Source organism: Entelurus aequoreus, linkage group LG13, assembly GCF_033978785.1.
Source record: "Entelurus aequoreus isolate RoL-2023_Sb linkage group LG13, RoL_Eaeq_v1.1, whole genome shotgun sequence".
Lineage (NCBI taxonomy): Eukaryota > Metazoa > Chordata > Actinopteri > Syngnathiformes > Syngnathidae > Entelurus > Entelurus aequoreus.
In genome coordinates this window covers 16083312-16098971 of record NC_084743.1, presented here as the reverse complement: position 1 = coordinate 16098971, position 15660 = coordinate 16083312, and the positions used below count along the sequence as shown (strand labels likewise).

General features: G+C 38.4%; 2 protein-coding genes across 2 annotated transcripts in view; one reads left to right on the top strand and one right to left on the bottom strand.

The window, feature by feature from the left end:
* Positions 1–13663, bottom strand: part of pnkd (PNKD metallo-beta-lactamase domain containing) — a 33604-nt gene extending 19941 nt beyond the window's left edge. The window contains exons 1-5 of the mRNA XM_062067495.1: positions 13441–13663; positions 12952–13067; positions 9097–9209; positions 4718–4776; positions 1061–1153 (exon numbers count right to left, since the gene is read on the bottom strand). Coding sequence (XP_061923479.1) covers positions 1061–1153; positions 4718–4776; positions 9097–9209; positions 12952–13067; positions 13441–13631 — 572 coding nt within the window. The 5' untranslated portion in view covers positions 13632–13663. The remainder of the gene's footprint in view (positions 1–1060; positions 1154–4717; positions 4777–9096; positions 9210–12951; positions 13068–13440) is intronic.
* A 107-nt stretch (positions 13664–13770) lies between these two features.
* LOC133663204 (protein lifeguard 3-like) overlaps positions 13771–15660 on the top strand; it is a 17540-nt gene continuing 15650 nt past the window's right edge. Inside the window, exon 1 of the mRNA XM_062067496.1 lies at positions 13771–13867. The gene's annotated coding sequence lies outside the window, so the exon portion shown is untranslated. The remainder of the gene's footprint in view (positions 13868–15660) is intronic.

The window sequence follows — 15660 nt, the reverse complement described above, 5'->3', positions numbered from 1 at the left end:
ACCAGCTAGTGAAAAGTTTGTTTTCCTTGCTTCAAGTTGTTTCATATGTTTTTGGCGTTTCGCATGTACTTCCAAAGCCTTGAAACCTCGTGATCCATAGTCAATATTATCATGACACCACGTGCACAAAACCTTTCCGGGACGATCGATTTTCCGAATAAAATCACCGAACAAAGTCGTAACTTCCTTCTTCCCAACAGTATCAGTGATTTCCCTTTCCATCCAGTCCCATCGGAACTTATTTTTGACATGTTTATCAATTTCTTTTACTCGTAAAGCGTCCTTTCTCTCGAGAACCGACATTGTTTACATATGGAAAATGGCCGTATAGTAACCATTATGAATGATGACGTTATTAACGTCATCATTCATAACAGATGTCCTGATTGGTCACAAGGAACATATCGACCAATCAACTACGGCGTAATATAAACTACGTCTCGAATCTTGATTTAGGGTCGGAAAAAAAACCGGAAAAACGGGAGATCATTTTCTTTCCCCCCCGAGATTAAAAAAGACGGAATTCCGACTTTAGACGGAAAAATCACATGCCTGAGTATCAGACTGTTTATTACGTGTTTATTGAATCGAGGAAAAGTTCCCCTCCACTATGTGATATAAATGTTGCACTGCATGTTATACCTTGCTGTTGTTAAAAGATAAACAAAATATCACGTCACTGACCTTACCTCGGGGGGGAATAATAAAACAGCTGTTTATTCACTTTGGGAGTGAACGGAATTGTCAGAACGCTGGTTTGTAATTTATTAATAAAGTTTGACTGACCTATCTGACTGTTTTGTTGACATTCCCTTTAGCGCAGCTCCATCTAATGGATGCATAACGTAACCCCAGCCTCTACTGTAGCGTCTATTCTATGCGCCTTATAATGGGTGCGCCTTATATATGAACAACATTTTAAAATAGGCCATTCATTGAATGTGCGCCTTATAATCCGGTGCGCCTTATGGTGCGGAAAATACAGTAATCAATATGTTACTGAACAATCAACAGCTGCAGCCCTCTTCATGTGTGCTATGCTGAGCTGGCGAGAACTTACTGTGTCAGACCGGGAATGTTATCAGCCGCATTTCCATAAACTCGACATGAGTTATGATGCCTTTTCAGCCATTTGTTTCCCCCGCTGTGATCCCTGCGGATAAAACAGACAGGCTGTGTTGATTTGACTCGACAAAGCCCTTTTGGTTAGTAGTTGTTTTGTTGAGAGACATAAATGATGAACAACAATTTGTGATGAATTAAATAATAACTCATAGGCTGGTCGAGAACCCTTAAATCCCCACTAAATCTTTGATTGTGTAGTCCTTTCTGGGGTTTACTGCCCCTCTTTTGATGATTAAATGTTGATTTCGCCCGTGTTTTATTTGTATCTTTGTCTTGTAAAGATACCCTAAATGTCAAGAGAGGCCGTTTGAAATAAATGTATTAATTTGTATTATGGTACAAGGTCCAATACACAACACTGTCACTGAAATATATTTAGATTAGGGCTGGATGACTATGGCAAAAATTTAAAAAACACCATTATTTGGATGGATATTGAAATCAAGATTAATAACACGATTATTGATTAAATTGAAAACATGGGTATTTATTGTAACACCAAAACTCAACTTTAAACATAATTTAAAAGAACAACAAATATAAATTAGTAACAAATACACAACATGTAAAATAATAATAATAATAATAATAATAATAACAATACATTTAAAATAACAGCAAATAACAATAGAATTTAGTTTTTCCAAATATTGTTTTTTTACCTTTTACACTTATTTTAACAACATAGTGTATGTGCTTTTTCTGTCATAAATACAATTTAATAAACTTAAGTACATCCTGCTTATGTAAGGTACTTTTTTTTTTTATCTTTATTTTGTTAGCGGAATTAGACCGGATGTTGTGCACAGCGCTGTTATTGTGAAAGGGGGAAGCATGCTGCTGTTCTGAGCTCCGCGAGTAAGGAAAAGACGTGTGATGAGCAGAGGCAGAGTTTGGAGTGTCTTCTTTAGCTTGCTTTCCATGTTGATGTGCTCCCTGTCCACTGTGTCCAGGTACGTGGAAAATGTTTTCGTGCCATTTGCTAATTAGCTGCCTGAAAGCGGGTGCCTCCACTGTAGAAAAAGCCTGCATGTCTTCTAGCACATACGCTGCAATGGCTCTATCAATGTTGTCCTGGCTAGCAGTGCCTCCGTTAAAATCCTTAGGTGAAGTGTGTCTCTCTTTACTAGCTTTGTCAAAGCATGTTGCTTTTGTAGCTGTTTCAGCAGATTTGAATTGCTGTTTTGAGCAGTAGATAGGATCTTTGATCCAAGACACAACTTAGATTGAACTAAAATGTTATTTTCTTTGTGCTCGACAAAAGAAAAGTAGTGGGAATATCTCCACGTTAAGAAACTCGACTTTGGGCTTCAAAACTATTGATGAAGATGACGATTTAAACACGGAAGGGCCGCGCTGCTTTAAAACATGCCTCGCCAAAGGTGGCATGATCAAATAATTACTATCTTTGATCAAACTTAGCTAAACAAATAACAAGCAGTCAGATCTGAACAGGGAGTGAAAAGAGTGACAGGTAATTTAGGTAACTAGCTCCCCTGTTGTGCTCATATAAATATGTAGATGCCCACACAGCTTTTTGGCTTGTTGCCAATTATTAGCGCAGTCAAAACCGCACACGTAGTGCAATTTAATGCAACTGAAATGACAGTATTTTGAAACAAATTCCTACAATGTGTGTTACATCTTTAACAATATGTGTTTTACCTGCAACAAGTCTTATCCGTGTACTTGTAGTCATAGTAGTGTTTACTAATGATTGTATTTAAGATGTCAATAAACTTCTCAATCAATCAATCAATTTGTCTTAAAAGGGGAACTGCACTTTATTCTTTAATTTAGCGAGCCTATCGTTCACAATCATTATGAGAGACAAGAACACATGTCTACAGCTTGGTTATCATACAGGTTTACGGAACGCATATGAATTGTTGACGGGTTTTGAATGCATTTTTAAAGTAATTTAGAGGTAAAATTGATTGCTCGCCACCAAGAACAAGAAGATTTGTCATATCTTAGAAAGCGAAAAAAAACTAAATAACTTTTGTCTTCTTGTTCCTTATAATGATTGTGAATGATAAGCAAAATTCCCCCAAAAAAGTAAAGAGTTCCCATTTAAAACACAGACCAAGTGTGGCAACCATATATCATGAAGTATTTAATACAATGTCAATAAAGGTTTATATTCTATTCTGACCTAATCCTACATTATGGCAGGTTATATGTAATATATGCACTTATAAATTGTTTTTTTAACACAATAAAAAAAACAATGTGTTCAATGCCTTTCAGTTTTAACCCTGTAAAATTGTTTTTTGAGTGCAGTAGGGAACATATGTTTAATGTATTGTAGGTTTTTGAATAATGACATTTGTTGTGGTCCCCTTTATTTAAAAAAAATCTAAAACAATTTTTGGTACTGGTACCAAAATATTGGTAACGGGACAACCTTAGAACAGTGATTATTGATCAAGCATACTAGCACTGAGTCAAATGCACAGCAGCAACTATGGTGAAATCCAAAACTTCTAATAGACCTGGGGCCGTACTTATCAAGCTTCTTAGAAGCTAAGAGTTGACTTAAGAGTAAATAAATTATTCGCTGAAAGCTGCACTTAAAAGTTAGTTATCAAGCGTCTTACTCACACTTTCAGCGAAGTGTAGGACTGAATCGTAAGTGTCACACTCAGAGCTGAATTACGACATTACTATGTGCCGTAAACGGAATTTTAGGTGACGTCATTTCTGTGTCCATAGAAATGACCAATCACGGAAGGGAATCCGTTGTCTAAGAATAAAGAAATATCTTGGAAATATTTAAGTGGACAATGGGAGTGTATATTTTGACAATAAACTACAAAATAATACAAAACAAACTAGTCCCCGCCGGCACTCACGCTACCGCTCCCTCTCTTCTATCGCCCACACACTCACTGACGTCACTCACCTCACGGCCACACACATACGCTACTGTCATAACATTTTCTTTCCAATTCATTAATTAGGCAACTAATTTGAAACTGGTGTGGGTGGCTCTATATATACTAGCCCACTGCAGACACATGCAGAAATCAACAAGGAATCGAAAAGTATTAAATCTGTGACAAAAATAATATCCGCTCTGTCTAAACGATACCGTTTGATCAGCTGCTCGTCATCAAAAAAAACAAAACATTGTTCCGTTCCCTGAACGTTCGCGCACGTCTCTCTCGCCTCAGTGCCATCCCCTGCTGGCAACTCCTAACCACTTAAGACACCTCTGGAGAGTAGGAGTGATTCTTAGACTTAAGAACGTTGATAAAAAGCTTTTATTCTTAAGTTTGAGAGTAGGACTAAATTTCGCAAATTCTCAGGACTTAAGTGTAAAATGGCACTCTAAGAAGCTTGATAAGTACGGCCCCTGGTCTTTCTTTCCCTCATTTGTTCGTTCGTTTCGCTGCCTACAAACTCAGGAATTTACATGAATTTGTGGGGCCCATTGTTTTTTTCGATAATAATATATTTATATGATAGTGAGAAGCCAAAGTCGAAATCTAAATAATTGTCCAGATCTAATTAAAATTATATTTTTACAAATTGCCGGTGCCTCCTATTTAGCCACATGTCTGTACAGTAAACAATGCTAAAAACTCACCAATGCTTGTGTGTACAGAGTATGGCTTCTAGCCTCACTCCTTCCTCCTTGATGGCTGCCTAAAAAGAAACGAAAGCTGTTATAAACATCGCTGACAACAACAAAAAAAAGATTTTGTTCAATCAATTAATAGGGGAAGTCGGTAGCAGCAGCTCAGTCCGGAAAGACCTTGGCATCAGAACCCCAGGGTGCATGTTCAAAGCAACTTGTTAGAAAGAAGCTAGTCTGATTACTGATTGCTGTCAAAGCCCCGAATCCTCTAACCTGTACCAAGTATTGCGCACAATAGCCAAGATCAAGTCTTTCCTCTCCCCCAGTGACATACGGAGGGTTGTGTTGATGCTCATCTTCTTCAGACTGGACTATTGCAATGCCCTCTATGCTGGGGTCACCGACACGACCATCCATAGCATGCAGCTAGTACAAAATACAGCTGCCAGGCTGGTGACAGGCACAAAAATGAGGGAACACATTTCTCCCATCCTTCACTGGCTCCCAGTGAAGCGCAGAGTGAAATTTAAGATCCTCACGTATGTATTCAAAGCGCTCAATGGTCTCGCCCCAGCTTACATCAAAGATCTCCTGGACCAACCTACCAGCTCCAGGCTTGGTCGTTGCCTTAGATCTGACAACCAGATGACCCTGAAGGTCCCACGGTCAAACCTAGTGACAAAGGGAGACCGTGCTTTCTTAGTGATGGCACCTAGGCTATGGAATAAGCTCCCTCTGAATGTCAAGTCCGCCACCACTCTGGGCTCTTTCAGAGCACAGCTTAAAACTCACCTCTTTACCGCAGATGACTTTTGATTCATGTGTTTATTGTGTGCCTTACATGTTTATTTTAGATTCCTTTGTGTGTCTCAGTCTCTGTTTTTTTGTTTCTCTACTCGGGCTGCGCCCCAGCTGATGTAACAGTTGGTTGGGGGGCGCATAATAAATGAAAATAACATAACACAACAAGTTGGTCAATTACAGTATAACTATTCAACCCTTTGACAAAGAAATGTATCATTTTTGACACCTCAAGTCTTTTTACGTAAATGTTAAGCCAAGTCAGCATGGCCCGACAGAATGCGGTGAAAATAGTGATTGAAAATAGTGATTGCAGGAAGCGTCGGCCGCGGTAGTAGTTCAATTAAAAAAAGTGAAGCGTGTGTTACAGAATACACGTTTCACTTTTTAAAATCTGCACTACAGAGTCACTACACAGTGTGTAACTTGTAGAACCTGTCTGAAACAAATAAATCATAACTACAACTGGTGTGAAATATTTCAAGAATGTACTCAGGGCATTGAATCCAGTGTTTCCCATAAACGGCCAAGATACCTGTGGCGGTGGGGGCGTGGCTATGGGCGTGGTCACCATGACATTATTGAGTAATTTGCATAATTTACTACAATGATATGATTTTCTCTAAAAAGGCTCCAAAAATGTATACTTACTAATTAATAATAACAGTTTTGTTTTAAATGTCCATCCATCCATCCATTTTACAATATAATTACACCACTTTATGTACATATTTATATACAGATTTGAACAATAAGTTATTCACTGAAATATGTTTATTAATTGTGGTTCTTACAAAAAATATATCTTATAAAAATATAAAAGCTAAAATTTCTCTTAAAGCTCTTCCCCTTTAATTAGTGCATACTAAATCATTTAACTTTAGCCTACTACTACAACCATATTATTTACCAGCAACATAAAGTGAAACAGAAACAGAGGTGTCCTGTCACAGTCAGTAACAAATAAACAGAAAACAGTAGTGGTGGTAGATAGACACAAAGCTTCATCAAACATCTGATCCACTGAACAAAGAGCTCCAAAAATCTTGATCCTACACTTCTCTTTTGTAAAGTAAATCTGAACAGCCGATATGGGCATCTACATCAACTATATGATTTGCCTGAGAAGCTGGACAAGACAAAAAAATAAAATTAAATTAAATTTAAAAAAAATAAAAAAATAAAAAATAAAATTTGTGGCGGCCTTAATTATTTCGTGGCGGGCCGCCACAAATAAATGAATGCATGGGAAACACTGGAATCAATTGCACTTAAGATGCGACTTTAAGGTTTTACTACTTACGTATAAAATATTACACGGTTTAGCTCCAGCCTATCTCGCCGATTGTATTGTACCATATGTCCCGACAAGAAATCTGCGTTCAAAGAACTCCGGCTTATTAGTGATTCCCAGAGCCAAAAAAAAGTCTGCGGGCTATAGAGCGTTTTCTATTCGGGCTCCAGTACTCTGGAATGCCCTCCCGGTAACAGTTAGAGATGCTACCTCAGTAGAAGCATTTAAGTCCCATCTTAAAACTCATTTGTATAATCTAGCCTTTAAATAGACCCCCCCTTTTTTAGACCAGTTGATCTGCCGTTTCTTTTCTTCTCTCCTCTTCTCCCCTGTCCCTTGCGAGGGGGAGTCGCATAGGTCCGGTGGTCATGGATGAAGTGCTGGCTGTCCAGAGCCGGGACCCCGGGTGGACCACTAGCCTGTGCATCGGTTGGGGACATCTCTGCGCTGCTGACCCGTCTCCGCTCGGGATGGTTTCCTGTTGGCCCCGCTGTGGACTGGACTCCCGCTGATGTGTTGGATCCACTGTGGACTGGACTTTCACAATGTTATGTCAGACCCACTCGACATCCGTTGCTTTCGGTCTCCCCTAGAGGGGGGGGGTTACCCACATATGCGGTCCTCTCCAAGGTTTCTCATAGTCATTCACCGACGTCCCACTGGGGTGAGTTTTTCCTTGCCCGTATGTGGGCTCTGTACCGAGGATGTCGTTGTGGCTTGTACAGCCCTTTGAGACACTTGTGATTTAGGGCTATATAAATAAACATTGATTGATTGATTGATTGAACAAACAGGCTTCATGAGTTCATATTCAAAAGACTGAGATAGGACAGCTTTCAGTCTGCGGGTATGGTGCAGGATCCAAAGTTGCTCAAAAAGGTTCATTATGTATTCTTATTCATATACTTTTCACATTTTCTTGCAATCAGACAATATTTTGGGTGTATTACATAGGCCACACCATTAAAAACAGCTGATAGGCAACACGTCACAGTGGTCAGGTGACCCTTCTGAAGAAGACGACAGATGACATGTCAGGTAAAAATTCCATCTAATATACCGAAAAAACTGTCTGATTACAAGAACATTTGAAAAGGATCCAAAGTATTTATCCTTCAAAGGCGACTGCTCGGGTGATGGACAAAATGTCTTCTTAAGACAATCTAAGCAGTCCAGTTCTGATCAATTCAAACTATACAATGAACCAGAATGTTCACAGGCTTTTTAAGAATGGATTTCCTAATAATTCCAATGTTATATCGTATAAAAATCCCCGAAAGGTAGCAAATTTAATTCGATAAAATTACAAAGTATTAATTTTTTTTAAGGATGCACCTTTATGTTGTTAAAACTTAAAGGGGAACTAAACTTTTTGGGGAATTTTGCATATCGTTCAAACAATCATCATGAAAGACATCACATGGACACAGATAAGACCTTCTGGAGGAAAGTTCTGTGGTCAGATGAAACACACATTGAGCTGTTTGGCCACAATACCCAGCAATATGTTTGGAGGAGAAAAAGTGAGGCCTTTAATCCCAGGAACACCATGCTTACCGTCAAGCATGGTGGTGGTAGTATTATGCTCTGTTGTGGCCTGTTTTGCTGCCAATATAACTGGTGCTTTACAGAGAGTAAATGGCACAATGAAAAAGGAGGATTACCTCCAAATTCTTCAGGACAACCTAAAATCATCAGCCCGGAGGTTGGGTCTTGGGCGCAGTTGGGTGTTCCAACAGGACAATGACCCCAAACACACGTCAAAAGTGGTAAAGGAATGGCTAAATCAGGCAGACACGTTTAAGTCCCGACTTAAACGTGTGGACAATGCTGAAGAAACAAGTCCATGTCAGAAAACCAACTAATTTAGCTGAGCTGCACCAATTTTGTCAAGAGGAGTGGTCAAAAATTCCACCAGAAGCTTGTGGATGGCTACCAAAAGCGTCTTATTGCAGTGAAACTTGCCAAGGGACATGTAACCTAATATTAACATTGCTGTATGTATACTTTTGACCCAGCAGATTTGCTCACGTTTAAAGTCATACCCAACAATTGCGACGACTTCTTATTGTCTACTGAGTTTTGTTTTTTAATGATTTCTTCTGGTGGTGTGCCTCAGGACCTTTTCAACGCAAAAAATGTGCCTCGGCTCAAAAAAGGTTGAAAAACACTGATGTAGACCACAAGGAAGGGTCTTAAAAATAGAAAAAAATCATAAAAAATATGACTTAAGCAACACATTTGTTTCTTGCAACGACAAATATAATGTATGCATAACTCAAAAAGCAATCACCTGAACAGTCTGAGGGTCTGCCGGGTCTACAACCACTGCAACGCTGGAGGTGGTGTCAATGATGAGATAGCTGTAGTTGTCTGACAGTACAGGTATGGGAATTATTTTCATACCTGAACAGAAGACAAAATACAAACAATGTGACACAATAATCTTGATAGGTGGATGGCTTCAACTTACCGTATTTTTCGGACTATAAGTCGCAGTTTTTTTTCATAGTTTTGCCGGGGGTGCGACTTATACTCAGGAGCGACTTATGTGTGAAATGATTAACACATTGGCGTAAAATATCAAATAATATTATTTAGCTCATTCACGTAAGAGACTAGACGTATAAGATTTCATGGGATTTAGCGATTAGGAGTGACAGATTGTTTGGTAAACGTATAGCATGTTCTATATGTTATAGTTATTTGAATGACTCTTACCATAATATGTTACGTTAACATACCAGGCACGTTCTCAGTTGGTTATTTATGCCTCATATAACGTACACTTATTCAGCCTGTTGTTCACTATTCTTTATTTATTTTAAATTGCCTTTCAAATGTCTATTCTTGGTGTTGGCTTTTATCAAATACATTTCCCCAAAAATACGACTTATACTCCAGTGCGACTTATATATGTTTTTTTCCTTCTTTATTATGCATTTTCGGCTGGTGCGAATTATACTCCGGAGCGACTTATACTCCTAAAAATACGGTAAAAGGTGTCCTATTTTGCAAAACCTACTTTTCTTACCCGTTGGCACCTGTTTTTGTGTATTTGGGTTCCCATAAGAGACGAAAAGTACAAATCAACCCAAGGAGGCATTGAAGAGATTTTTAAGAAACAATTTTGTCTTGTTCCAAACAAGCCGATTTGTGACATTTACAAACGTGACGTCATCGGATGTGGCCATTACAGGTAGAGGTTTGCCATTTGAATTCATGAATGTATTTTAAAGCATATTATGCAAAAATTTGGGCCTGAATCAAGCATTTTCAAGCATTCAAATGGCTAAATGTACAAAAGATATCAATAACACAGCAGCGTCGACATCGAGATGAGGCCAAACAATCAGAGTGCGCTGTTCAGTATCGTGGCCACTGATTGGCTCAGTCTCAGGCAGCATTACTATATTGGATTAAAATAGTGTGAATGTGAACAAAGGGTAGGCCTGGGCAATATGGCTTAAAAATTTACAAAATCAGATTTTTTTTTTAAATGTTCCTAGGTTTTAAAGGAACATAAATCATAAGTTTCGCTTTTTTTCCATCAAAAACAAGTAGTTTGAATTGTTACTGCACACACTGCATCTGTAAAATGTGTAAAGTCCCATTGTGGGAATATTTTGGCAATATAAGCCCATCAACATGGATGAACGAGCGAGAATTCTGTGACGGCAACAAAATAAATAAGACGATTTCCGACCTTGTTTTTCCAACTGGGGGAAAAATGCACTTTAAGATGTTAAATATTTAAAATACATTTTAATTTACAGAAATTAGTCCTTTTTTTAGGGGGGTTGTTTGTTTTTCGATAACTAATGAAAAACAACCACCATATATTCAGACATTTTACGGTAAAACCTACATTTTTTACTGTAAAACCTACATTTTCTACAGTGTATGTAAAATCCATACTATTGAGGCAATTTATATTCATGTACTTTTTACTATTAGATAGAGATGTCTGATAATGGATTTTTTGGCGATATCCGATATTCCGATATTATCCAACTCTTAATTACAGATTCCGATATCAACCGATACCGATATATACAGTCATGGAATTAACATATTATTTATGCCTAATTTTGTTGTGGTGCCCCGCTGGATGCATTAAACAATGTAACAAGGTTTTCCAAAATAAATCAACTCAAGTTATGGAAAAAAGTGCCAACATGTCACTGCCATGTTTATTATTGAAGTCACAAAGTGCATTATTTTTTTTAACATGCCTCAAAACAGCAGCTTGGAATTTGGGACATGCTCTCCCTTAAAGAGCATGAGGAGGTTGAGGTGGGGGGAGGGTATATTTTAGCGTCCCGGAATAGTGTTTCCCATTAACTGCCAAGATACCTGTGGCGGTGGGGGCGTGGTAATGGGCGTGGCTATGGGCGTGGTCACCATGACATCATCGATCAATTTGCATAATTTACTACAATGATTGGATTTTCTATAAAAGGCTCAAAAAATGTATACTTACTAATTAATAATAACAGTTTTGTTTTAAACGTCCATCCATCCATTTTACAATATAATTACAACACTTTATGTGCATATTTATGTACAGATTTGAACAATAAGTTATTCACTGAAATATATTTATTAATTGTGGTTCTTACAAAAAATATATCTTATAAAATATAAAAGCTAAAATGTCTCAAAGCTCTGCCCCTTTAATTCGTGCATACTAAATAATTTAACTTTAGCCTACTACTACAACCATATTATTTATCAGCAACATAAAGTGAAACAGAGACAGAGGTGTCCTGCCACAGTCAGTAACAAATAAACAGAAAACAGTAGTGGTGGTAGATAGACACAGAGCTTCATCAAACATCTGATCCACTGAACAAAGAGCTCCAAAAATCTTGAACTTTGGACTGCCATCAGTTTTACTCCCTACACTTAACCATGTGTTTCCTACTGCCTGCAGACTTTGCACCCTTTGTTATATACACATGTTGTGTTTCTAATATAAAAACATTTAATAAAGTCAAATACAAATAAGGCAACAAGAGAAGTATCCTACACTTCTCTTTTGTAAAGTAAATCTGAACAGCCGATATGGGCATCTACATCAACTATATGATTTGCCTGAGAAGCTGGAGAGGACAAAAAATATATATATATATATATATATATTTTTTTTTTATATTTGTGGCGGACGTAATTCTTTCGTGGCGGGCCGCCACAAATAAATGAATGTGTGGGAAACCCTGGGGTATTTGTTCTGTTGTGTTTATGTTGTGTTACGGTGCGGATGTTCCCCCAAAATGTGTTTGTCATTCTTGTTTGGTGTGGGTTCACAGTGTGGCGCATATTTGTAACAGTGTTAAAGTTGTTTATACGGCTACCCTCAGTGTGACCTGTATGGCTGTTGACCAAGTATGCATTGCATTCACTTGTGTGTGTGAAAAGCCGTAGATATTATGTGACTGGGCCGGCATGCAAAGGCAGTGCCTTCAAGGCACGCCTCCAATATTGTTGTCTGGGCTGAAATCGGAAGAAATTCGGGAGAATGGTTGCCCCGGGAGATTTTCGGGAGGGGCACTGAAATTCGGGAGTCTCCCGGGAAAATCGGGAGGGTTGGCAAGTATGACTAGGAGACGCAACTGCTCTGTACTTCTCCCTATGTCCGTGTACCACTCCGTACAGCGGCGTTTTAAAAAGTCATACATTTTACTTTTTGAAACCGATACCGATAATTTCCGATATTACATTTTAAAGCATTTATCGACCGATATTATCGGACATCTCTAGTTTTTAATCATATGTATTTTTATATTGGTTTTATTTTTTAAATGTTTTGTTTTTATTCAGTCATTGGTGGAGCTAAGCATAATATTTGAATATTGTTTTTGATATTGTTGTGCAGCACTTTGGAAACATTTCTGTTGTTTAAATGTGCTCTACAAATAAAGTGGATTGGATTGTTCTATTATTGTTATTGTTGATTGACAGTCGAAAAGTGACATGTCTGTTTGTTAGTTTTTTACGCTCTGACACAAAACAAACAATTTGCATAGATCCATCAAATAATGGCATTTTTTGAAGCAGTGTATTAAAGTTTTTGACCCATCACCCTCGATCACCCCCTGGGAAGTGAGGGGAGCAGTGAGCAGCAGCATGGATGCATGAATCATACCGCTAAATTCCTTGGGCAGAGCTGTGGAGTGTCCGGCGGGGTAGCGTTCCCTGGCTCTCCTCATTTGTCTCTTGTAGAACATGTAGCCAAGTCTGGTCCTGGTGTACAGCAAGTACCTGGTCAGGGAACATCAATAATGTCAGTTCCTTAATAATATCACATAACATTGTCATTCTTTAATAAAATAATCAACAATTTCGACGAGAAGAATGCAGCTGCATTATTATTCCTGATATACATCCATACATTTTCTACCGCTTGTCCCTTTTCGGGGTCGCGGGGGGAGCTGGTGTATCTTAGCTGATATATATATATATATATATTATAATAATGCAGACATTCGTAGCTGAACAGTAAGAAGTATACATGCATTGTTAGAACAAATAAAAACAATAATAATGAATGTTATTGTGTGGCCTCCAAGCTAACAGGATGTAGCTTCGGTGCTAGGCAACACAACATTGTTTCAGTAAAGGTTATCATACTAACGCGATTCTGAACAGCGGCTTCTCCGAGCGAGCCATTACGCCGCGAAAGAGTATCCTTCCAAATCTCTGCGCTGTCCGCCTAAAGCGGAGACACAGACATAAGGACAAGAAGGATGCGCTGATTGTCAGCGTCGTCGTCCATTCAGAAAACGCCATAGTCTCTTGAGGGGAGAGGGAGCGCCATGACGTCATGGCAACGCGACAAAACCCGGAAGTGAACCGAGAAAAGGGTTATAACCATAGACATCTTATGTAGACGCAGCTATGGTTGCTGTGACGCGAGAAATTCGGCCGCCATCTTGAAGTGGTGACGAGGAGCCGGCGAGCAGCCTAAACTGACAGGTAGAAAACAAAGATGGTGTTCAGCGTTTTCCTGCTCAAATGAGCGGACTGTTGAAAATAGGAATCGGGGGGATTAGTTTTCACAAGTAAGATTTAACAATAACATTATTGGTTGTATTTTGTGAAAATAATATTACCACAGAGTTGAGAAGGAGCAAAGATATTCAATAGTACTGAAATCGTAGCGTAGCCGCTAGCAAACAAGAGTATAACCATAATATAATTGCTTGTCAATGAAATTAATTACATTTAAAAATGTCATACTTGAATAGCATAAAGTTGAAATAAATGATGAAGATAATTGTAAAAGCCAACAGGGGTAAAAGTTAGGACCACAGTCCAGATTGTGTAGGGGGAGGGTAATATATGTTAGCTAACTAAAAAATCGGATGGACAGTGGCTATACCATACTTGACAACCCTCCCGTTTTTAGCGGGAGAATCCCGGTATTCAGCGCCTCTCCCGACAACCTCCCGGCAGAGATTTTCTCCCGACAAACTCCCGGTATTCAGCCGGAGCTGGAGGCCACGCCCCCTCCAGCTCAATGCGGACCTGAGTGGGGACAGCCTGTTCTCACGTCCGCTTTCCCACAATATAAACAGCTTGCCTGCCCAATGACGTCATAACATCTAGGGCTTTTAGAGAGTAGAGTGCACAACTGCGCACACAACAAAGAGACGAAGCAGAAGAACGAGGAAATTACAGACATGGCGACGCCGTCGACGAGCAAGATGAAGAAATACGCTTTCAAGTTCCAAAACGAATGGAAACAAGAATTTCAGTTCATCCAGGACAGTTTGAAGGGGAAGGTGTATGTTGCCTGTAAATTTTGTAGAACAGACTTCTCCATTGAACACGGTGGCCGGAATGATATACTCATCATGAACGAAGAAGTTAAACAGGACAATACTGCCATCTAATGGATAGCCACCGGAACACTGAAATTCAAGTATTTCTTTTATTTATATGTCAATAAAATAAATATATATATATATATATAGCTATAATTCACTGAAAGTCAAGTATTTCATACATATATATATATATATATATATATATATATATATATATATATATATATGTATGAAATATATATGAAATACTCGAGTTGGTGAATTCTAGCTGTAAATAACCACGCCCCCCGCACAGCCCCCCCCCCTACCCCCACTTCCCGATATTGGAGGTCTCAAGGTTGGCAAGTATGGGCTATACAGCATTATACAAGTCTAAATTTAGCCTAGCTTTAAGTAACAATATTAAAATACTAACATTATTGGGTAAAATAGAATTTGGTTTTATTCTGAATCCAGTGAAACAGATTGGTGGTTTTAGCTGATATAAAGACGTAGAGGTGTTTATATATGTTTATGTTTAAGTATTTGGCAGACGCTTTCATCCAAAGTGACATACATAAAAATTACAAATAAAACAATCACTGTAAACTTGATAATTTAAGGGAAGAATGTAATACAAAATATCAATACAAAGTGTCAAGACAGAATAAACTCTCTGCTGCTGCAGTCCCTAAGATATATAGATATCTAATGTATTCATACATTGTTTATTTAGGATATGCGCATGTATATATAACCTAATCATATTGTTTCTTCAATTTAAAAATAGCTGATTGTTTTTTTCTCCCTTCTCTTGGATTATATTCCCAGTTTTGATCTCGGACGTCTGGTCATTTATAGCATATAAGAATATTATATTACTGTTAAGCAAACTATGAATAATAAAACACGCCAAAACATGTGTCCTTTATCATAGCTACACGTATGGAAAAAAAAGCGTGTGAAAATCAGTGGTATTCAGTGAGGTAAGATGAATTAAATGCACTGACAGTTCATTGCTCCTGCCAAATGAATTGCACTGAGTG